This window comes from Echiichthys vipera, assembly GCF_963691815.1.
Source record: "Echiichthys vipera genome assembly, chromosome: 18".
NCBI classification, from domain to species: Eukaryota; Metazoa; Chordata; class Actinopteri; order Perciformes; family Trachinidae; genus Echiichthys; species Echiichthys vipera.
This window is the reverse complement of record NC_139843.1, coordinates 5,536,795-5,559,133: the sequence shown is the minus strand read 5'-3', so window position 1 is coordinate 5,559,133 and position 22,339 is coordinate 5,536,795. Positions and strand designations below refer to the sequence as shown.

General features: G+C 44.7%; 1 protein-coding gene across 1 annotated transcript in view; it reads left to right on the top strand.

Moving 5' to 3' along the window:
• sema4gb (sema domain, immunoglobulin domain (Ig), transmembrane domain (TM) and short cytoplasmic domain, (semaphorin) 4Gb) overlaps positions 1 to 21,942 on the top strand; it is a gene marked incomplete at both ends in the record, with an annotated part of 37,733 nt that extends 15,791 nt beyond the window's left edge. Inside the window, 11 exons of the mRNA XM_083933029.1 lie at positions 20 to 118; positions 206 to 299; positions 2,477 to 2,590; positions 3,071 to 3,225; positions 8,560 to 8,735; positions 12,208 to 12,346; positions 14,496 to 14,718; positions 14,831 to 14,946; positions 15,847 to 16,001; positions 20,408 to 20,469; positions 20,975 to 21,942. Coding sequence (XP_083789155.1) covers positions 20 to 118; positions 206 to 299; positions 2,477 to 2,590; positions 3,071 to 3,225; positions 8,560 to 8,735; positions 12,208 to 12,346; positions 14,496 to 14,718; positions 14,831 to 14,946; positions 15,847 to 16,001; positions 20,408 to 20,469; positions 20,975 to 21,942 — 2,301 coding nt within the window. The remainder of the gene's footprint in view (positions 1 to 19; positions 119 to 205; positions 300 to 2,476; positions 2,591 to 3,070; positions 3,226 to 8,559; positions 8,736 to 12,207; positions 12,347 to 14,495; positions 14,719 to 14,830; positions 14,947 to 15,846; positions 16,002 to 20,407; positions 20,470 to 20,974) is intronic.
• Positions 21,943 to 22,339: the final 397 nt, after the last annotated feature.

Here is a 22,339-nt window from a genome sequence, read left to right as displayed (position 1 = left end):
CTGTCTCTGTTCCCTGCAGACAGAGTGCTACAATCACATCCGCTTCCTGCAGAGATTCAATGAGACTCACCTGTACGCGTGTGGAACAAACGCCTTCAGACCCCTCTGTGCTTATATAGTAAGAGCCCGTATGATTTAAATATCAGTGCAATTATGGCTGCAGTTGTGATTTTAAAGTGATTTAATTGTCTTTTCTCTGTGTAAGGATGCGGAGCGGTTCAACCTCTCGTCCGGCTTTGAGGATGGCAGAGACAGGTGTCCATATGACCCGGCGAAGGGATACACTGGTCTCCTCGTAGGTGTGTCTCCCAAATTAGCATTTAATCTCTTCCGTATACAGTGTGTTGGTGTTGTCAACGCAGAGTGCAAACACATGGGGGGGGAGTGCTGGAAAATGAAAAATGAAGATGAAAGCTCCCAAACTTTACTAGACTAAGAGCCCGTAGCCATGCTCGCTGCTCTGTGATGCAGTACGAAACACTAACGTCATCAAGTCTAAGATTCTCCGTCATCCAGGTCATGGTGTGTCCTGAGGGGCTAAGTCAAGGGCAACTGGACTTGTTTTTGGATGCTCACAATGACAGTCCTAACATGCTGATGTGAAGCAGATAATGTTCACCATGTTTGGGCTCCTCTCATTGCTCTTTAAGTCGTAAACATGCGAATGCTGCAAGGAAGATGTGTCGTATTTGATTGTTCTCTCCTCGTCTCTTCTCCTCCGTCCTCCTGCCTGTGACCCAGAAATGAATCTTTGCGCGCCATCTTGGAGTTCCTGAAATGCATCTAGACTAGAGAGGAGTCTTGCCTGAGGAGCCATGAGTGAGGATGCACAGGTGTATATGTTGTGGAGGTGTTTTAGGCGCCTGTGATGTATAAAAAAGGCGTGACAAACAGCTTTTATGGTAGTTACTTTTACTTAATATGATTTTTTGGGCAGTTGTTCAAGCCTTTGTTTTATTACAGTGGACAGATATGAAATGGAGAGAGAGAGAGGGGGGGAGTCATGCAGCAAAGGGCCACAGGTCGAAGTTGTACCCGCTGCCTCTACCTCAAGGACCATCAGCCTCTTTACACGGGGAAACTGCTCTAACCACTGTGGCACCGGCTGCCCCATGGTAGTTTACTTTTAAGTAATCAGTTATTCTACAAGATTACTGCTATTTAAAAGTAACTAGTTGCGTTTGAGCGTTACCCATTGAGATAAGCGACTCGTTGGAGTACAAAAGGGTAAAACCCTTTGCAATATTGAGTCTACAGCTCAAAATCTGTAACTCCGCGGGCTGATAACATGAATGAATGTCACCTTCAAAGCTCTTTTATTAAAGAGAGATTCTGCTGATTTAAACCCAGCTCTGTCGTGGCAGTGCGGGCAGGGACATGAACATGTACGTCCGCGGACATGAGAGTAGTGTAAATAGAAAACCTTGACCTTTCAGCTTCTAACAAGCAAGCGGAGCCACTCTCCGAGACGTCTGTCCTCCGTCTCAAATGCAGAAAGGTCACCCTCGTGCCTCCGGTGACAGCTGCAGGCGGCGGTGCTTCAGTGGTTCTTGCAGGGAAAACTTAACTAAACTACTGATAACTTGCATTGTGAAACTAATTCGTTACATTTCCACAAAAAATCAAGTAATCTCAGTAACTTTTTACTGTGTAGCACATAATCCGCACCACAGGTTGTGCCACACGTCATATTTAAAGGGACGACTCCGGAGCACAGATGTTTCATTTTGGTTAATGCCACATCTCTTCCTCGGAAGGTGAGGAAAGGAAACGAGGATCAACAAACAAATCAGCAAACTGAGAAATGAGAAGACGCAAAGATTAGCATGCTAATAAGCACCATAGCTGATGGGAATGTTTTACAGGTATTTGCTCATAAACTAAAGTATTGGACAAACTCAAAATGGTGCTGAGTTAAAAGTTTTTACCATCCATCCTGAGGGGAACGTCAATGTCTGAACCACATTTCATCGCAATCTGTCCAATAGTTGTACAAATATACACATATAGTTGTTTTATCTCTGTGCTTTTAGCTGCCTGCTTTATTTCTTCCCTTGTGAAGCATTTTGTAACTTTGAAAGCTGCTCTATAGTTGAAGTTAATTTTTTTATTACGTGGACAAAACACAAACAATAATCTTTAATTGTTGCTTTGGAGTGGAGTGAAACTGTAAACTGAGTTTCGTTGTATTGCACTATACAATGAAAACAAACTATCTATCTATAAACCTACATAGAGAAGATGCTCTTTCTATTTGACTCAGACTGCCTTTATAAAACAGTATAATTCAAATAAAGGAGACGCATTTACACATTATTAACAATGTAAGCATGCTCGGATCTGTGTTTCATTTACAAATATTATCATATGGGTGATAGGTCAGTTTACCTACTTACTCTGCACTGCATTCTGCAACTGCGTTCATTTGTATCTGATTAAACTCTGACGTCCACGTTTCTTTCTGACTTTTATGCAGACGGTGACATGTTCACGGCCTCTCAGTACGAGTTTCGCAGCTCTCCGGACGTGCGCAGAAACTTCCCCTTCCCCACACTCCGGACAGAGGAGGCCCCCACCCGGTGGCTTCTGGGTAAGCACATCATGTATTATGCTCCAATTGGCTTATACGCCTTTATCTGCAATTTCCCACGGTAAAAGTTGCCCCTGAACTCTGTTATATTCAGTCTAACTGTTAAAATGGCGTTGACGCGTCCAGTGGTTGTGAGCATCTTCCATGTAAGTGTTCAAAAACATTGCAGACACTGGTTTATATAATTCCTCTTGCTGTAAACTACTAAATGGACCAAACCTTATTGCCATTTTGCACATTTTTAGCTCATCGGATGTTTTGCTTGTTACGACACAAACTGATTGACATGCAGATTGAAAATCACATCAGGAAAAACTGCAGTGCTCTGCAGCTCTAACTGGCTTAGTTGTGGCAATTCAATCATACTTATAAGCTCCATCTTCGGTTTCCAAGGAGACACTTCCAAGGCTGCTAATAGGTCTGTGTTTGGACATGTGGATCTGAGTGTGTGTTTGTCTGCGTGTGTGTGTGTGTGTACAGAGGCGGATTTTGTGGGCTCTGTGCTGCTGAAGGAGAGCATCAACAGCTCCATCGGTGACGACGACAAGATTTACTTCTTCTTCACGGAGAGGAGCCAGGAGCACATCGCCTACCCGAGCCAGACCAAGGTGTCCAGGGTTGCCCGAGTCTGCAAGGTCAGAGACAGAAAGGGAGAGGGAGAGAGAGGAACTAACGCAAATAATCGTATTAACCGTTTCCCTGGGGTGGGAAAGTTAAAAATAAAAGACAAAACTCACATGGCAGATTTATAATGCCTGCAAGGTCACGGAAAAGAAAGCGTGGAAAAGTTTCCTGTATTCAAAGTGCAAAAAAAAATGGTGGGATTATTGAATGCTTTACGTCACTGACGCAGAGTGGAGCAAGTGGATCCAAGGAGACTTTTCTGTTCTTGGTTCTTCTTTCTTCAGCTGCCGGTTATTTCCGTGCTGAATGAACCGGCTGGGTGTCTCTAATCCTGGTTTCTTTCTGTGCCACTGTTGCCAGGCAAACTACAAGTCCACCATCCTCCACCTCCCTGTGGCAAAACCCTCTCCCTCTCTTTATTGCCACCTCGTCCTCTCCCACTCCTCCTCCTCTTCCCCCCCCTCTCACCTCATTTCCCTCGCGATCAGCATCTCCGGTCTAGACATGCATGCCCTGCAACCCCTCTCCTTTTCTTTCCTTCTTTCTTTCTTTCTTCCCTGTCGTTTCTCTTCCCCCTGTGCGTGCTGGTGTAATTGCCGTCACAGGATGCCGATAGGCTGAAATCACTGTTGCCATTTCTCTTAAGGGTTCATAAAAAACGCCTAAAAGACTCGAAACGATGCTCAGAAATAAGTTCAAACCCCTGCACCTTTGTGGGATTGATGAATGTATGAGAGGGGGAAGAAATGAATGTGAAAGCTTCATATGTAGGAATCAACTTTTAACATTTAAACACGGTTAAATTGTCCAAACCAATAAATGCAAAATGCGGGCACCGCAAATTACACTTGGCAGAGAGAACGCATTTCCCAGAGATTTATTAGCCTACTTAATAATTTTTTTAGGTCTTTCTGGAGCTGTTTCATCACAGTTTATCGCCCATTTTGATACATAATATTTCTGGCTCCATCCATCTTTTGAAGTGATGGTTTCTTGTTATTCAGACATGGCTGTGTTTACGCGTGAACGTTCATTTTGCAGTAAATCAGACACGACAGGAACCTTTTTGGAAGAAGCCACAATGCTTGTGATATATTTGTCTCTTTTTCTTCTTTTGTTTGGTATATTTGAACTCTTTCAACTTTGTTTCACAGCTGCTGCACAGCCATTTCTCTCAGGATGACTACGTTTTTTATCTTTGTATTAGTTTATATGATGTTATCTCAGGGTGGCTGTGGCTCCGGAGGTAGAGCAGGTCGTCCACTGATTGCAGGGTCTGCGGTTTAATTCCCAAGCTCTTCCTCTCCACTGAGTTCTTTGGATAAAAGCACTATATAATCCATTTATCATTTCTGTTGTGCGAGAGGAAGTGGTGGCACTGCTGGGAAATGTGAGTTGAAAAGTTACATCAAGGAAGAAGATCGATCTATTCTCTCATAGGCTGCATTTTAAAACTTTACTTGCTGCTGAAACCTTAAATAATGACGTTTATAAAAAGCTTTTGCACATTCATGAACTTGAATTTCTGTAAATTATCTTCTTAAGAAGAAGAAGCAATACTTTATCAAATGTTTGGACTCTATGGTATATTCACAGTGGCGGCTCAGCACTTCTTATATCACGATAGAAAAGACCATAGACTGTATGTGAGGACTCAAAGAAAAATACAGACTTTCTGATGTTCTAACAAAAGAAATACCAAAACTAATCATCGTGGAATAACAGTTCACAGATGAGAAGAAGTTCCCCACCCTTCTCTAAAGCTAGCATGAAGTTAAGTGACCGTCCTGATGCTAAATGAAGCTAACACCAGCTTATGTTGGGTATTTAGTAATATGTAATTTACCAGTAAGATGCTGAAAATGATGTTTGTCATGTGTGTTATTCAAGAGAGGTTGAACTTAAGTTCCTCTCTGAAAGCGTCACTCCCTTTCGGGGGGGGGGGGGGGGGGTGTGAACTGTTAATGGAGAAATCCTGGAGAGTCGCTAACAGCCAGACGTGGCTAACAGTGATTAGCTCGGGGCAGGTGAAGGCATTAAAACGTCTTTTTCAACCACTAACACTGTTCAAAATAACAGCAAACCTCTGCAGCAGCATGAGAAGAGTCCCTACACACAAAACAAAGCACCAATAGGCTCCTTCCTTTGGGATTGACTTTGGTAATCCACTTGAATGGACTTTACTATGAGAGGAGCTGGTACAGGGGCCAGTAGGTAAGTCTTTAAAACACTCTTTTAATAAACTCTGGGTTCACTAACTACGTTGTTGCTGCTTTGTTTTCTGTGTAGGGACTCTTCTCATGCTGCTGCAGAGGTTTGCTGTTATTTTCAGCAGTATTAGTGGTTAAAAAAGACCTTTTAATGCCGAGCTAATCAGTGTTAGCCACGTCCGGCTGTTAGCGACTCTCCCAGATTTCTCCGTTAATAGTTGTTACACGAAAAAAACTGTCTTGAAAAAAGCCCATGGAATGATTTTGCACCATAATTACACTTTAAAGCCGCTCACTAACTACACAAGAGAAGGTATTTTAGTTTGAAAACCCCCATTTTTAATTCAAGCAAGTATCCTGTATCATAAATATCTGTCCGACATTCGTGACAAACCAAACTGCTTGAAAATTGGTGGAAAATCAAGTGAGAAATTATGATTTAAATCGTGGATAGACGCGGCTCCACTGTATCATGATGGCAGCCATTATCATGAATCAGTCCAATGGACAACAGCGGCCAGTGTGACATCTATGTATATACATATATATATATTTATGTATATCCAGGCGTGGACTTGAACCGGCGACCCCAACCCAAATCCCAGCATGTCTGTGTTTGCACTTTTTTCAATCTGCACATTAAACCACCTGCTCACACACAGGTGGAGAAATCAATCCTGAACTTTATTTAATCCCGTGTTTTCAAACAGTTCATCTCCTCGCGATTCTCTCTGCATCCAAAATAAGTCATTTCCGGAAATAAGCTCCGCACTCCTCACCTCCTCCTCTCTTCATCACCAGTGCTGTGGAGTTGTCGGAGCAGTCGAGAGAGTAATAACTCAGTCTGAACTAGGACACGGCGGCACATGCAGATGTCGAGCCGGTCCCCAGCTCGGCCCAGTGGCAGCCTGACTCCACACTGGTTGGAGGCAGATCTGCAGATAGTGACGGCCTTGGCAGCATCGCCTCTGGCTTGAAACCACTGAAGACTTGCCATTTTTGAGCTGCCTAACTAGTTGTCCTCTTTTCTTTGTTAGACCGCATCTACTTCCTCTGCAATCATGACCCATTTTCACAGAGAAGGGCGTAAATTACATGCAAACAAGGTCTTTTCAGGAACATAAAGAGCGGAAATCGATGCTATTATGATGGACATTATTTAATACTGGCCATTTTAGAGCTCTGTGTATCTCCAGCTGAGAACGCTGCTCAATTTCTCCTCTGCAATATCTTTAGACACCGACTTTCATGTCCCGCTCAAACTGCTTCCACCATGTCATCCTGGCTTAATTTCCCCACAGGCCCATCTTTATGGTGCTACGCCTGGATTCTTATTTTCTTGGGTTTACGTCACGACAGCCCGATGACCCGGACGGTGCTTTGATTGACGTAGATTGTAATCTATCAGTGTATCCCCTTTTAGCTCTTTCCACAGTGATAACCTGGTATCCATCTCTATATGAAATTATCAGCTGCATCCATCTTAAAGAGACAGTTCTGATTTTTGTGAAGTGAAGTATTTATCAATAGTCAGTGTTTTACAGAGAAGCAGGAAGCAACGTACTCCTGCGGACAGGGAATAAAACATAATATTTTCAGCACTTTAACACCCTTGTTTAAGTTTACGTCGGGGGAACTGAAGCTGTTATCTCTCTCTTTTCTCTTTTCCCTGCCTCAATTGGTGAGTTTGTTTGTTAGTTTTGTTACTTTCTAACCCTTTAAAACACCAAAGTCACACAATACCACACAAACAAAGTGAAGTGGGGTTGTCAAAGGTACAGCAGATGGTGTCGACATGTCAGTGAGGACCGGCCTGGAAGCTTCAGTTGATAATATTTTCACAGCTTTACGTTGCAGACAGACAGCCCCGGAGAAGTTTACGCCGGGGGAACTGAACCTGTTCCCTGCTCTCGTCAAATTCACCAGACTCCACCGACAAAAACAATAATTTTACCTCACAGGACACAGGAGTTACTGGTCTACCGTTGCCTTGATTGGTTAGTTTGTTTGCGTTATTGTGTGACTTTGGTGTTTGAGAGGGTTCAGAACTAACAAAACTAACAAATAAACTAACTGATGGAGGCAGTGGTAGACCAGGAACTCCTGTCTTCCGTGCGGTAAAATCACTCTTTTCGTCAGCGGAGTCTGGAGGCTTTGACCAGAGAACAGAACGGCTTCAGTTCCCCTGTGTAAACCTAAAGCTGCAGTCGGTGAAAACAAACAAAAAAAAGCCAGAATTTGAAGCAGAGTGAGAGCTCTCCTGCCGCTCTCCATCTCCTTCCTCTGTCCTGAGCCGACAGGAACGCTCTCTGTCTCTGAAATGACCTGTGATTGGCCAAAGGCTCCTCGAAAGAAGAGCCAAAAGGAGATGCATGAGTCTAGTTTTCTCTCAGAACAGTTGAATTACAATATGATGTATGACGTATTATGGATTTGTTACTCAACCACGTCCAAAAGTACTCCAGCTCTCTCTACTCCAGCTTTAAACAGGTCTGTTTGACGACAGGGTAAAGCTGCGCCAACACCGACTCTCGAGGGGTTTTGCTCTGTGAGTTGATGCTTTTGTCTGCAGCCCTTTTCCCTCTCTTTGTCTTCTCTTTACCAAAAATTGAGTTGTTATTATTGATGGAAGTTCTCAATGCAGACTTTTTTTGTTTTCCGTACTCTGATGTCAATTTGCGTGGGAGGCGGGCGGAGGCAGACAGACGAACAACAGACGTCTGCGAAAGGCACAAACGAAGAAAGACGATGTGCTATAACTGTGAAGTAACAGAGAAAATAAGTCTCTGCCTCTTGTTTCCCTTCTGCTCTTCTTCTTCTGCTAAATGAGGTTTGCTAAATTGCTCTTTTAGGGAGAGAGTTCTTGCAGCTTCGCCTCGCGCTGCTACTGAAATGCAATTAGAGCAAATGTGCTAAAGTAGGCACTAACAGTGAGCTCCGGTTTCATAAGACGCTGCTCACTTCCTCCTCCCCTCTTCATATACGTGTCGTTATGTTTACATTAAGACTTGATTCCTATCTTTCTCTGTAGGTGATTATATCTTTGTCTTACTGTATTTACAATCACAGAGAAGTGGCAGTGGACGGATGAGTATGAGCGTGAATATCAGCTCTTTTTGTCTCCTCTGTGTGCAGAATGACTGGGGGGGCCAGAGGACCCTGCAGAGGAAGTGGACCTCCTTCCTCAAGGCCAGAATGGTTTGTTCGGTCCCAGAGTACGAGCTGCACCTCAACATCCTGCGCAGTGTGTTCGTCCTGCAGGGTCGAGACGCTCAGAGCAGCATTTTCTATGGCGTCTTTGGCCTGGAATGGTAAGAGACATCAAACCATGCTCCTTGTTATGTATTTATTAATATTTTTTTTCTATCGACAACGGGCGAACGGGTTGTTAGGTAACTTCAAAATTGAGATCTTCACAGACATGTGCATTGACTTCTCTGCTAAGGTTTCGGGACGGAGTTTCCGGGGAAATCCAAAGGATGTGACGTTTTGCGCGCTCCCGAGTCCCTCGTCTCTCTTCAGCTCGGCTACAGCCAACAGTGAAAGCTAAATGGAGTCCGCTAACACCAGGAAGAGTTCACACGTGCTGTTCTTTTGTTGTATATTCTACAGCGGCGGCTCAGAGACTGACCTAAGGTTGGCGGCCGTCCTGTTTAACAGGAACGAGAGAAACTTGAGTTCAGAAGGTGCAGGCCCACGGTTGTATTTTTCTATCTAATAAGGAAACAAACAAGTGTAAGAATATATCTTTCCTCAACAGTTTGTAAGGTTATATTGCATTTATTTAACTTCCTACATATCGCCCAACCCTATTAGTCAATAAGGTTTTTTAAGTCGATTAGTCATTTTTTAAAAGGCTGTTTTTATGCTAAATTACTCATTTTCAAGGAACAAGCACATCTCTGGTAAACAAGTGTTGCTTTTGTGATTCTTTGTGCAGAAACTTTAGACTGGGTATCCCCACACCCTCTTGCTGTTGGTCTGGAAAAGAGAAGATCTATTCCTCCTGTTTCCTATACTTTTTGTCTAGATCCAATCACCAAGTTGGCTTTTTCCCCTGGCGCGTTATTGGCTGGTTAAACCCGATGAGAGAAGCGTCGCAAGCAGTTTTCAGTTACAATTTACAGTCAACATGGCGGCCGCCGAATCGCAGCAACCGCTCCCCGTTGATGCAGCTGTCGCTCGAAAACTGAGCAGAAACTTTCCCTGGAGCAACTCCTCCAAAGAAAGGGTGTATTTGCTTTACTGCTGACTGGTTTTAGTAAAAGTTTAATTTATCAGTTAGCCCCGCTGGTGGCCGAACGAATGGAGAGAGTCATCAGGATCCTTGGTCTGATTGGTTGAATGACTGTCCAATTGCGTGCAGCCATTTGAACTACGACAGCAGCCTTCCCGGACCAACGTGCAACCGTAGCTTGAACTTAGTCTGGTAATATCCGAGCTAGAGAAACTCCAGATTCAATTATTCATTTTCAACCTCTTGTCCCTATCTGGAGCCGATCCCAGCTGACATCTGGCGTGAGGCGGGGTGCATCCTGGACAGGACGCCAGTCTATCACAGGACACATAGAGACCTCAAGATATGTTGATTAAATCAATTAGTCGTCAAAACCGCGTTCGTCGACTAAGAAGTTCTTCTTTTCCTAGAATACGGATCAGTTTCCTAAGCAACATTAGTCATTTAAGCCATTCAATTAAACAAATATGTTAAACATTTTCTGGCTGCAGCTTCTTCACTGTGGGGATTTGCTGCTTTTTCTCTGATTTAATTTCATTATAAATTGAATATCATTGGGGCTGTTAGTTGAACTAAACAATCCTTTTGCAAACGCCACCTTGGGCTCTGGCAACATGGGACTTTCTCCCTCTTTCCAGACATTTTACAGACAAAACCGTAAAAATTACCAACACATCTCCCGTTAACGAGTACATAGTTATAAAAATGGAAGCAGTCGGAGCTGAAGACCCTGTCAGAGGACAATGGCTGCTGCCGCTGGAGTATCTGGCAGCGATGTGAGTGTGTGTGTTTATGCTGATATGCAGAGTCATGCTGCATAAAACTGTCCCAAGGGTGTTTGCATTCTGATGGAGAGGATAGCATTGCAACGGGACAGTAACACTATCTACTTTCTCTTGGTTTTACCTTCTTTTTTTTTACTGCACTCGCTTTTGTGGATATTCGATCTCAACCTCTGTCTCCTCATTCACTGCAGCAACTCTCCTCTCTCTCTCTCTCCTCTCTCTCTCCTTTCTCTCTCTCTCTCTCTCTCTCTCTCTCTCTCTCTCTCTTTCTTGTGTTTCACCGTGCTGTTTTTGAAAAACACACCTGTGCGAGTACTATTCGTCACCACGCGTTAGACTCAAGCGCGCAGCAGTGAGTAAGCCCCCTGAGCTATACCACGCAGCGGTTGGAAGATTCAGGTTTCACTTCAATCTCGTTTTTCTCACATGAATGCCTTTGAAGGCTGAGGTGGGCGCACACAATGAGCCTAAGAATGTGACGCAGACACTTTCCCTCCATTACTAATCTCACCTGTAGGGCTGAAGATTAAAAAGGGGGTCATCTGGTTCCCAACTCATGCTGTCGTTATGTTGTTCTCTCACCAAAACCACAAACGGGGCTGCTTTTATTCCGTGACTCACAAGGGAGTGGGTATCTGCAGCACAAATACTTCTTTCTGGAGTGGATGATGGGAGCAGTGACTGGAGATAAAGACGGGAAATTACACACCTGTCAGCGACGGCACTCCCACATGCCCATTCAAGACGGACTGATAAGATCCCAAAAACAGTTACCACCTTAAAGGGACAGTTCAGTTTAAGTGTACGCTATATTTAAAAATATTGTCACAGCTTTACCTTGTTATCAGACAGTTTAAGTGACTGAAGACGTGTCGTGCTAAGGGCAGAGCTTATGTGAAGTTATTTTAACAGAAACCGTCTGTTAAGTCGTGACGTGACGCCCTTTTAAAATATGATTTTCGGTCCGAGCCTCGTAATTGTTCACATGTTCAGCCGTTGTTGTCTGTTTTGTTTCGACGGAGCGTTCGGACCCGGGAATCGTATTTTGAGAGGGTGCTACGTCAGACTGAACAGCCGGATAGACTATCTATGCAACATCTACTAATTTCACAACAAAACCTAAATAAATGTGTTGTTGGAGATAAACAGGGCCAGATAAAGTAAGACCAGAGGAGTCTCATGCGTTGGGGCGTATGAGTGTTTAGCGGAGTGGAGCTTTGGGGAGACTGAACCACGTGAAGTGACGCCGCTCGCTCCTTATGTGTGAAACGTATTTGGAGTCAGCTGTTGCACGGGAAGTACAGCTGTTTTTCTGTGCATATGTAAGGTAGGTAGGGGTAAGGGTAAGGTAAAGCTGTGAAAAAATTCTCAATATAGCGTACACTTAAACTGATTTGAACTTCCTTTAGGTGTCTAAAATACATTTATCTGCTGTCCCCGTCCACAGCAGTATACTTCTTAGCTTCTGTGTCTGTCCTCCGGCCTGCTTCTCCAAACTGGGGGCGAGCCGACCGCCATGTACCGTAGGTAACACACTGACTATGGATAAACACCTCATACAACCTCTTGAAATCTGAACTCTCCCTTGAACACCCCCAGTTTTCACACAATAGAGCAGCCTGGTTACCTTTTTGGCCCTACGATCTGTGATGTGTTTGATATTTGATCTGGGCGGCAGCTTGCTCCCCAGATAATAAACCCCTGCCCTGTGTTTATCCAACACCGAGTCATTCATCCCGATTGTGTCCTTGTGTCTTTCAGGAAGAATATCAAAGCATCTGCTATCTGCCAGTACGCCTTCTCAGATGTGCAGAAGGCTTTCGAGGGGCCGTACATGGAGGTGCAGGACTCAAAGTGGAGGGAGTACACAGGGAAAGTTCCAGAGCCAAGACCTGGATCTGTAAGTTTCATCCATTAAAACAACTCTTTCTACCGTCATGAGTGTGTTAAAAGGTCCCATATTGTACCAAGGCAAGGAAAAGATATTTGTTTACTCTGAAGTTGCATGGGATTTCCTGTCACTTGGAGAGGAGCAGGTGGATCCAACTTTAAAAACAACTCTTAATTTGAAGTTTAGTGCAGGGAAGGCAAAACAAACCCTCAAAGGATCCAACAAAGACTGAACTGAAAACTATGGTTTGAATGCAAACTAATCTGCTGAGGGAGTGAAGTTAAGGTGGAGAGATGAGCGGAGATGCTCAGGTGAAAGGAAATGAGGTGATAATGCAGGAGAACAGGCGGGGGAGGGGGCGCCTCAGGGAGCAGGGAAGGACTAATGAGGCTGATTCAGAGCAGGTGAGGAGGGAAAGGCAGCGGAAACACAGCAACCAGATAAAAACAACATAATTTAGCTTTTGTCCAGAGCAACTTCCAATAAGAGCATTCAGTAATTAGGGTAAAAACCAGAAGAGCAAGTTATTGAGAAAGTGCTGTAGCACTGATCTAAAGATACATATAAGTGTTATCTCCTTAACCAAGGTGCAGTTGAAAGAGATGCGTTTGTAGCCTGCGGTGGAAGGTTTAATCGTGTCCTGGATGTAAGCTGGGCCTGATCCGTTAGCAGCACGATGAGCAAGTGCTAGGTGAAGGCCAGTGAAGGGAGCGGAGGAGCGTGTGGTAGTACACGTGGCAGGTTATTTTTTAATACATTTCACCTTCTCCGTTAAAAAATAACACCATGCACACCCGTCTGTTTTCAGGAAAATTACATATAAATTGCATATATACTCTTATCCGTGTATATATGCCGTCAAGAGCACGCCAAACCTGTAGGTGACAGTGTATAGAGAAGCTTAAGTCCATGTTAGCCAATGATCCATGTTCACCACAGCCGAATGAAAATGTAAACGTGGTGGTTAGCACCGTTGCCTCACAGCGAGAGGGTTCCTAGTTTGCATCCCGGCTGGGGCCCTTCTGTGTGGAGTTTGCATGTTCTCCCCGTGTCTGCGTGGGTTTTCTCTGGGTTCTCCGGTTTCCTCCCACAGTCCAAAGGCGTGCAGGTGTTTGGTTCATTGATGACTCTAAATTGCCCGTAGGTGTGAATGGTTGTCTGTCTCTGTGAGTCTCTATGTGCCCTGCGATAGACTGGCGTCCTGTCCACGGTGGACCCCGCCTCACGCCCGATGTCAGCTGGGATCGGCTCCAGCCCCCCGCGACCCCGACAGGGACAAGCGGTTGAAAATGAATGAATGAATGAATGAAAGGTCGCACCTATGTTCAAGTTCTCTGTTAACATGCAAACGCAGGGAAATGTCTCTGTTGTCTCTAAAAAATAACCGCGTACGTGTAAAACAAAAGCATCTTTGACACATTAAACTGGCAATAACCATAGAGCTGGAACTAATAACCAACTAAGGAACTAATAAACAAGAAGTCAAACACGAGGAGAGCGACTTTCAGAACGAAACGGGAAACAAACTGAACCAAAACCAAAGATCATGACAGAATGTTTTGGAGGTGACGAAGTAGCGCTGACTCGTATGGGATTAACAGTAAACAAGAATGGTGTGTCGATCAGGACACAGGAATGAAGAGAAGGAGATGTCATTTCTTCTTAGACTGTTCCAGTCCCGGAGTATCACCCACAGGAGAAACACGGGGGGGAAAAAGGCACAGGAATCATAAGCATAGGATGATGCGCACTGCTTTCCAGCGCTTACTCTCGGCAGGCAAGGACAAAACGAAACCTGACCAAGGAACGTCATTGTCGCTCGTGAGGAGGTTTAGGTAGAGGCTCCTAAATGACGTGTTACTCATGGAAGTAAAAGCCTTTCAAACTCAGAAAGTGAAGTTACGGTCAAACACACTTGCATGATGGTGCAGAGATGCTGAAACGCTGACCAATCAGAGCACACTGGGCTTCTTCTGGAGGGGGTCTTAAAGAGACAGGCGCTAAAACTAAGGGTGAATCCAAGTATATTCAGACAGTATGTGTTTTTAAAGATTAAAGCATGTTAAAATGTTCAAATAGGAACCTAAAATACAAGTATGAACCTGAACATGAGGAGAGTATCTCCCACATCATTCCTCTGTCTCTCATCTCTCCACAGTGCATCACAGATGTGCACAGGTCCCAGGGTATCAACTCATCTCGAGACCTCCCAGACAACGTCCTCACTTTCGCCAGAAGGCACCCGCTGATGGCCAGCCAGGTGCACCCAATAGGCGTGCGCCCGCTCATGTTCAAGAGGAGCGTCAACTACGTCAAGATAGTCGTGCACAAGGAGCCGGCGCTGGACGGGAACATTTATACTGTTCTGTTTCTGGGAACTGGTGAGTGACTGAAGTCATTTGTTGACATCAATAAAAAAAATATATGTAATAATGTGATTCTTTACAAAAACTGGATGCTGCCCTCTGAAGTGTCTGGTTTTGTTTGACACAGATGACGGGTGGCTGCACAGAGCTGTGGACATCGATGGAGACGTGCACATCATAGAGGAGCTGCAGCTGTTTGAGAAACCCCAGCCCATAGAGAGCATGGTCATATCCTCTGCTCTGGTGTGTGTTCATGCTTTTAAGGGTTCACTCACACTGTCCTTCCTCACCGGGCCAAAACAGGTTTTGCGGGTATAGACTATTGCGTTTGACCAGTGTGAGTGCAACCGCTCCGCACCACTGCGGTCAGCTGGCCGTCCACAGCCTGTTTGAGAGAGGTGGGCTTTTGTAGAGCGCGTTTGCACATGTACGAGCATGAACGTGCGCACGTTTACGAGCACGAGACCTACGGCGGCTCTCACGTCATTTATGTGCGCATGTTCGAACATATAAAAAAAAAAAAAAAAAGACGGACCATGCGCGGACATTTAACAACAACAATGGCGGCGAAAGGGTCACGTTGGTGTGATGCGGAGGTGGAGTGTTTACTGCAGATTTGGTCGATGAAAATATTCAAAAACAGTCGACAAGACGCACAAAAACTCTGAGGTCTATGGAAAGATTTGTAAACAAAGCGACGCATCGCGATGACGTCATCAATGCGTGTGACGTGTTACGGCGTGATGACGTATAGGCAGCAAGAAGCATTTGCGCGAGGCCCAGGTAGTGTGAGTACAAACGGGCCTGGAGGGGGGGACATGGACCATAAAGCCCGGGGGACGGTGCGGAAGGACAGTGTGAGTGCGCCCTAAGAGTCATACGTTAACAGCCTATTCATGCTAAAGTGATACAAGTGGAAAGCTTTGATAGGTGATGGTCTGACGTACTTATTTGCGTGGAAAGTGGAAACATGCTGTTGACATTTATCAGCCATTTGAATCCGAAACAAGACATTGTTTAGGAAGATTTCAGTGCCTATATTTTTACAAACATGTATAAGTTAAGTTATTACAATGCGTGTGTTAGGTATGGTCATTTTAGCATTTAAAAAAAGATTAAAACAACTTTATCTTCTGCCTGCAGCGGAGCATCTACGTGGGCTCCCACTCTGGAGTGGTGCAGGTGCCGATGTCCGCCTGTCGGAGGTACACTTCCTGTTACGACTGCGTGTTCGCCCGAGATCCGTTTTGTGGCTGGGACGGCAGGGCGTGTGTGGAGATATCTTCACGTGCAAAGAGGTGAGGGAACACACACACGGGACAATAAGTGCACAACCATCCACTGTGTCTGCAGGTCCTGAAAATATCTCAACCCCTTCGGACCCTGTGTCCATTAGAGCGGTCATGACATATTTCTGTCTCTAAACCAATAAATACTCTGTAATTGAATGATGTCAGCATCGTTATCTAATCAAAATCAAGTCATGACTTTGAGCACACTTAGAAAGAGAGACAGACATCAGATAAGACGAGCATGAAGCATCATTTGTGTAGTGGTTTGTATTTGTATTAGTGGTTAAAAACACAGGTTTTGGATGGTTCGGTGCACTGCCCCTAGCTGATCAGTGTTAGCCACGTCTGGATGTTAGTGAAGCTCCAGGATTTCTCTGTTATTAGGTGATCAATGAAAAAAACTGCCTTGATGGCTTATTTAATGTATATTTATGCCAGAAAAACACAATAGGGTCCAATTTTGCCAGAGTTACACTTTAATTCATACCCTCTAATAACCATATTTTTACGTAAAACCTACAACCGGCACAGGACAACATATATGCTAAAACATCCGTATTACAGCTGGTTAAAAATGATCATGATTTGGCATTAAATGTAAGGGTGTGATGCTACTGCATACACCGATACGTGTCGGCACACAAATGCACATTTCCTGGCAGGACGCAAACACACAGAGTGAAAAGCAGAGAACAAACTTTCAGAAGAAGAGCCGAGATTTGGCAGAAAATGAACCAGACGGATAAATTTGCATTGCTTCGTGTTAGATCCTGAGTCTATATCTCCCTAAACCTCCTCTGCAGCTCCACCTGTTTATCCCGCGTTCATTTCCTCCCTGTCTTCTCTCTCTGCTGACGGGACGACAGCCATAACTCTCACACTTCTGTAATTAAAAACAGAATAGCATCCTTTAAGTGGCAGACACTGAATACCTCCATTCATTTTGTCAGGATGAAACAAACCCTCCGCATTAGTAATATAACCCTTAACGCGGTCCAGAGAAAATGATGGCGTGATGATTTAACACGTACTGATACGAGTAATAAACCTCCAAACAGACGTTAATGTGTTTTGACAGTGTACATTTTTGCATTACATGACCTTTATTTCTTTCTTCTGGGCTCGACAGCAGCAGCAGCAGCAGTAGCAACAGTCTCATTAATTATTTATTCGCCTTATTTCCTCTTCCAACCGAACAGAAATGAAAGCAGGTCGGAGACAATGTGGTCGACCTGCATTTCTCAGCTCAGCAGGAGCTTGTTCTGCACCTCTGAGTGATTGTGAATGAAAAAACACTTTGAATCAGCATTTAGGTCGAGTGTAACAACAAAAAAGCTAAAGAAAAAACTGGAGTTTACCCAGATTTTTACAGATTATTCTACAAAACCGTGACCTGCAAATCTGGTGACACTTTACTTACAACCTCCCTTATTTGGGGCGACTGTGGCTCAGTGGTAGAGATCTTCCTCTATTCGAGAGATTGGTGGTCAGATCCCCACCTCCCCCGGGTTCACATGTCGAAGTGTCCTTGGGCAAGACACTGAACCCCGAATTGCTCCCCGTGCTGCGCGTGGGTGTGTAAATGTGGTGTGAATGGTTAGATTAGATTAGATGGTATGTAGATGTCCACTGCCATCAGTGTGAATGTCTGTGTGAACGGGTGAATGTGACAAAACACTGTGAACGCGCCTTGAGTAGTCAGACTAGCCTAGAAAGGCGCTCTATAAGTACAAGTCCATTTACCATTTTTTTTATTTAGCATTCATAAGCATAATATAGACCAAATATATGGTTTATAACGCACTATAATGCAGTTGTAAGCAGCTTTAAGGAGCTTTATGTTCTGTATTTGTCATATTTTCATTCTGTTTTATATTTGTACCACTGTATTTTAGTGTGGTGTCATTCATTGTGTTGATAAATGCACTCTACAACAACATTATAATGTGTTTTAAACAATTTATTATAGGTATATATATAATATACATGCTAGATAGGAGGACTTAAAGGGGAAATTAGAGACCATTTTAATTGCTGGTGTGACCCTGAGAGAGTTGTCTGCATACTTATTTACTTTACATATTTCCAGTTATGAAGTAATAATTAATACATTTTTATTTGGGTTTAAATTGGGGTTTACCTTTAAGCAAATTCTTATTTTTCATTTACCTAATTACATACAGCAGGTGTTTCCTATACGATGATGATGAAGTCGTAGGTCAGCAGAAATAAACGTTGCACTGATTTGAATTATTGAAATTGTTAATTAAGAAAAGGATAAAAGTATCATTTGCATCATATACTTAAAGTCTCAGACGTAAAAGCACTCAATGCAGAACGTGAGTGTTATATTTGTTATATTTTATATAATAGATTAGTGTCGCTGATGCATAAATGTGAAAGTAGAATTTAGCTATTGCTGTTGCTCGAGGTGGCTCTAATTTGAACCATTTTCTCCATTTTTTATCGCTCTTATCACACGTTTTCTATGCAAAATCTGAATTTTTAAAGTAACTTGTGACTTAAGCTGCGAGATAAACATAGTGTAGTAACAATTACACACATATCTCCCTCAGAATTGTAGTGGAATAGAAGTATAAAGCCGCATAAAATGTGTACTTCAGTGCCGAGATAGTAACTGCATCCTGGAAAAACCTTTCTTTAACCTTAAAATAACCATGTTTTAGTTGTTGTCTGATGATTGGATTCAGCAGAACAGAACCGGCACATTTTATAAGCCCCTTCCAAACAAAACCAACACACACACACACACACACACACTCGATAAACATTGGCTCAGTCTTGCATTGGGGAGTGTTTGTGCCTCTCTTCCTTCCCCCTGCATGAGTGAGTAGCAGACATGTTAATCTCCATTACGGCAGCAGACACCTCGGCCTCTCCTGTGGGTTTGTTTGGGGAGAAAAGCTGCAAAAAGAACCAAATCTTAATTGGGGAGATCTTTCTCTCCCCTTGTTTATCTGCACAATGTTCACTATTTTTATTCAGGAAGGTTGTTGCGACACAAACATGGGGTTAGAGGGGGCGATCTTGCAGGATTTCTCTCCATTCTGCACTGAACTGGGTGGAAAAAGCTGCTGTCTCTGTCGGGAACCGTCTGTATTAGATCTTAAAACGTGTTTCTCTTTGTGAATTGTGCAGAAACCGTGCGTGCTCTCTCCTGGCTGCAGATGTTCAGGGCATTTTAGAATCTTGATTGCTGTGTTAGCCTCATTAAGTTGCTGTTTTTGGTGCATCTTAGTTCATTTTTATGGTTTTAGACGAGCTCCTGGGTTGATTTAACCGCCCCTCTCTACCATAGAGCAAGTGGGGGGCAGGGGATGCTCACAGGGAGACAGCAGGTCGACAGAAGATGCCAAATAGAAGTGGTACACATCATCTGAAGGCTAAGAACCTGCAGATGACTGAGATTAAATGAGATGCAGTCAAGTTTTTTCCAGTCATAAACCTGTACTGAACATTGTGTTCTGTTTCGATGCCTGTTATGGTTAATGTTGAAAGTTTAGAGTGTATAAGACCTTAGAGCCGTATGATTGAAGTATATGATTGTCATTCCCATGCTCGATTATGTCTAATAGTTTGGTGCAGCAAATTTTTTTGGGGGGAGGGGGTGGCATGTTTGAGTTTGCATGTTCTCCCCTTGTCTGCGTGGGTTCTCTCCGGGTTCTCCGGCTTCCTCCCACAGTCTGAAGACGTGCACGTGTTAAGGTTAATTGTGTGAGTGTTTGTCTGTCTCTGTTCGTCTCTATGTGCCCTGCGATAGACTGGCGTCCTGTCCAGGGTGTACCCCGCCTCACGCCCAATTGCTGCTGGGATCGGCTCCCCAGTTAAAGATAAATTAATGAATGAATGAAATTTTGGGTTGATACGATTTGTTACACAGATTTAGTGTTACATGTAACCATTTTTTACCACCTGAGAACTGATCAAAATTGTCAAAAATCTCTCCAAAATATCACATTAAGACCCCCAGACCTCAAGGAACACCACAGAAAAATCCATGCTGTGATTAGGGATCAAAAACATTTGCAGATTTCTGCAAGTGCATTTTCCGCCGATTGGATGGCGAGCACATCTGTTGTGTAAGCTGCTCAGAAACATCCTCTGAATACTGAATTTTTCTAGTTTGTGGTTGTAAAGTTTAATGAGGCTGTGATTATCCCAGAGGTCACAACAGCTCATTTTATACAGTGAGCTCGAGTTTAGAAAAATTACCAACATCATCACACATCGCTGCAGCGGATGGGAGACGGTGGAAGGCGTGGAAAAGGTTAAAGTGCCATGGTTGCTTCAGGGAAGGAATCTCGATCGTAGAAATGCAGTTCAAGATTTTGTAATGTGTGTTTTCAAGGCTTAAAAAAAGATAATTCATTCATTTTTTAACCTTATTTCAGGTCAAACCTAACCCAGGATATCCTGAAGGGGATCAGGGGCTGCAAGGAGAATTCAGGAAATGGTAACAACAACACGCAAACACACACTGTACACCCGATATTTACCATGCGTCACTTTTCATTTTAAGAAAGTTTAGTGCTTTGTTTTACCTCACGTCCATTCCCCTTGATGAGCGTGCCTGACTCACACACGTGCAGAGATTATGAGGTGAAATAAGTCCAACGCTTCTTTTCTCTGCCTGAAAACTCAAGCGTTTAGCAGCTATTAAGGGATTTCATCAGGTGCACGCTCCTTACCCATCCCCCAGGTCCCGGAGTACACATTTTAATCGGTTCCTCTCCTGCTGGAGGTCAGCCGGTCGTGCTGGCTGCATTGCACGGACACACTACATTTAAAGAGGATTATGAAATGTTTTGTAAAGTGATGCTGAAAGGTTGACAGGTTGCTCACTTGCACTTTGTGACCTGACATCTCTTTCTATATTCATCTCTCCGTTCTGCTGCCTCTCTCGCTTTCTCAAACCCTTTATCTCACGGCTCTTGTCTTCTTTCTCTGTTGCTGCTCAGTGGTCCATCGGAGGCGCTCCGTGATGTCGGGTGACGACGTGCTGCTCCAGTGCGAACTGCGCTCCAATCTCGCGACCCCGCGTTGGACGCTCAACGGCAAAGAACTCCAGGGATACGGCCTCAGCTCAGGCTATCGCATCGGCACAGACGGCCTGCTCATAATCGGAGCTCGTGCCAGGCAGAGCGGGTCTTATCGCTGCTTCGCCATGGAGAACGCCGTCTCAGTCCTGGTTTATCTTTACACAGTCAGGGTGCACACGGACTCGTACTTCCCCGTGGAGCCCACAGCCACGACTAACCCCACTACGGTCTCGAGCCCGGCTGTTTTCTCCACTAGCAGCCCCACTGAGCAGCCTCTGCCCTCACCTCCCGCCCCGCTGCCTCCGGGAGCTGAGTACCAGACCTACAGGCACATGGAGGCCGTGTACATTTCTCTGGTGGCGGTTCTCGGAGGGCTCTGCTTGGTGTTGACCGTGGTGCTGCTTTACGTGAGCTTCTGCACCAGACGGGCCTCCCGGAACCGAAAGTTCTCCCATCAGGAGCTGCAAGTTCTGGGGGCCTCCGAGAGAAAGAGGAGCTCCCTTCTGGAACTTAGAACCATCTCCAGCCACTGCAACGGCCGCCAGGGTCGTCGCTCCATCTCGGTGCCAACCTTCGGGGACATCAGCGATAGTTTCCTCCAGATCGTTCCAGGCGAGGGCCAGTTCTCTCCGTGCAAAACGCCTCCCCCAGCCCCTCCTCTGCCAATGCCACCTCCGCTGCCCAACATGGACTACGCCAACGGGCTGTCGGCCACTCTGCCCAGCGTGCTGAGGAAGATGAACGGGAACAGCTACGTGCTGCTGAGGCAGGCCGACCACGAGGGCATGTCGCCGCTCTACCACTCCTTCACAGAGGAGCTCAACAGGATCCTGGAGCAGAGGAAACACTCGCAGCTGGACCTGCAGCCTGACGAGAGCTCCATCTAGGACGCCACCTCTACGGTCTTTTGTCGTATTTATTTTTTACCCCAAACGGTGACCCGTAGTTGTGGGGGAGAACTGACTTGTCTGACCGTGTCAAACGCTGCTGTTATTTACCCAATGTCAGAATACCTCACCTGGTCTGAAAATGTGCAGCCCCTCGTGTCTCCCGTGACAAATGGGCCCGATTTCACTTCAACTATGGACTACACTAACCAGAGATGGCTGTTTGAAAAGCGGAGCTGTGAAAGATTAGTCCGTAGACCGCACTGTTACAAAATTACCGTGAGTAGGGAGCTTATTGGCGCTACCTCGACGTGGAGTGTGAAAGACTGTGGTCAGAATCAGAATCAAGACAGGAGGGGACCACTAATTTATGAGACTGTGGGAGTCTTCAGGAAGT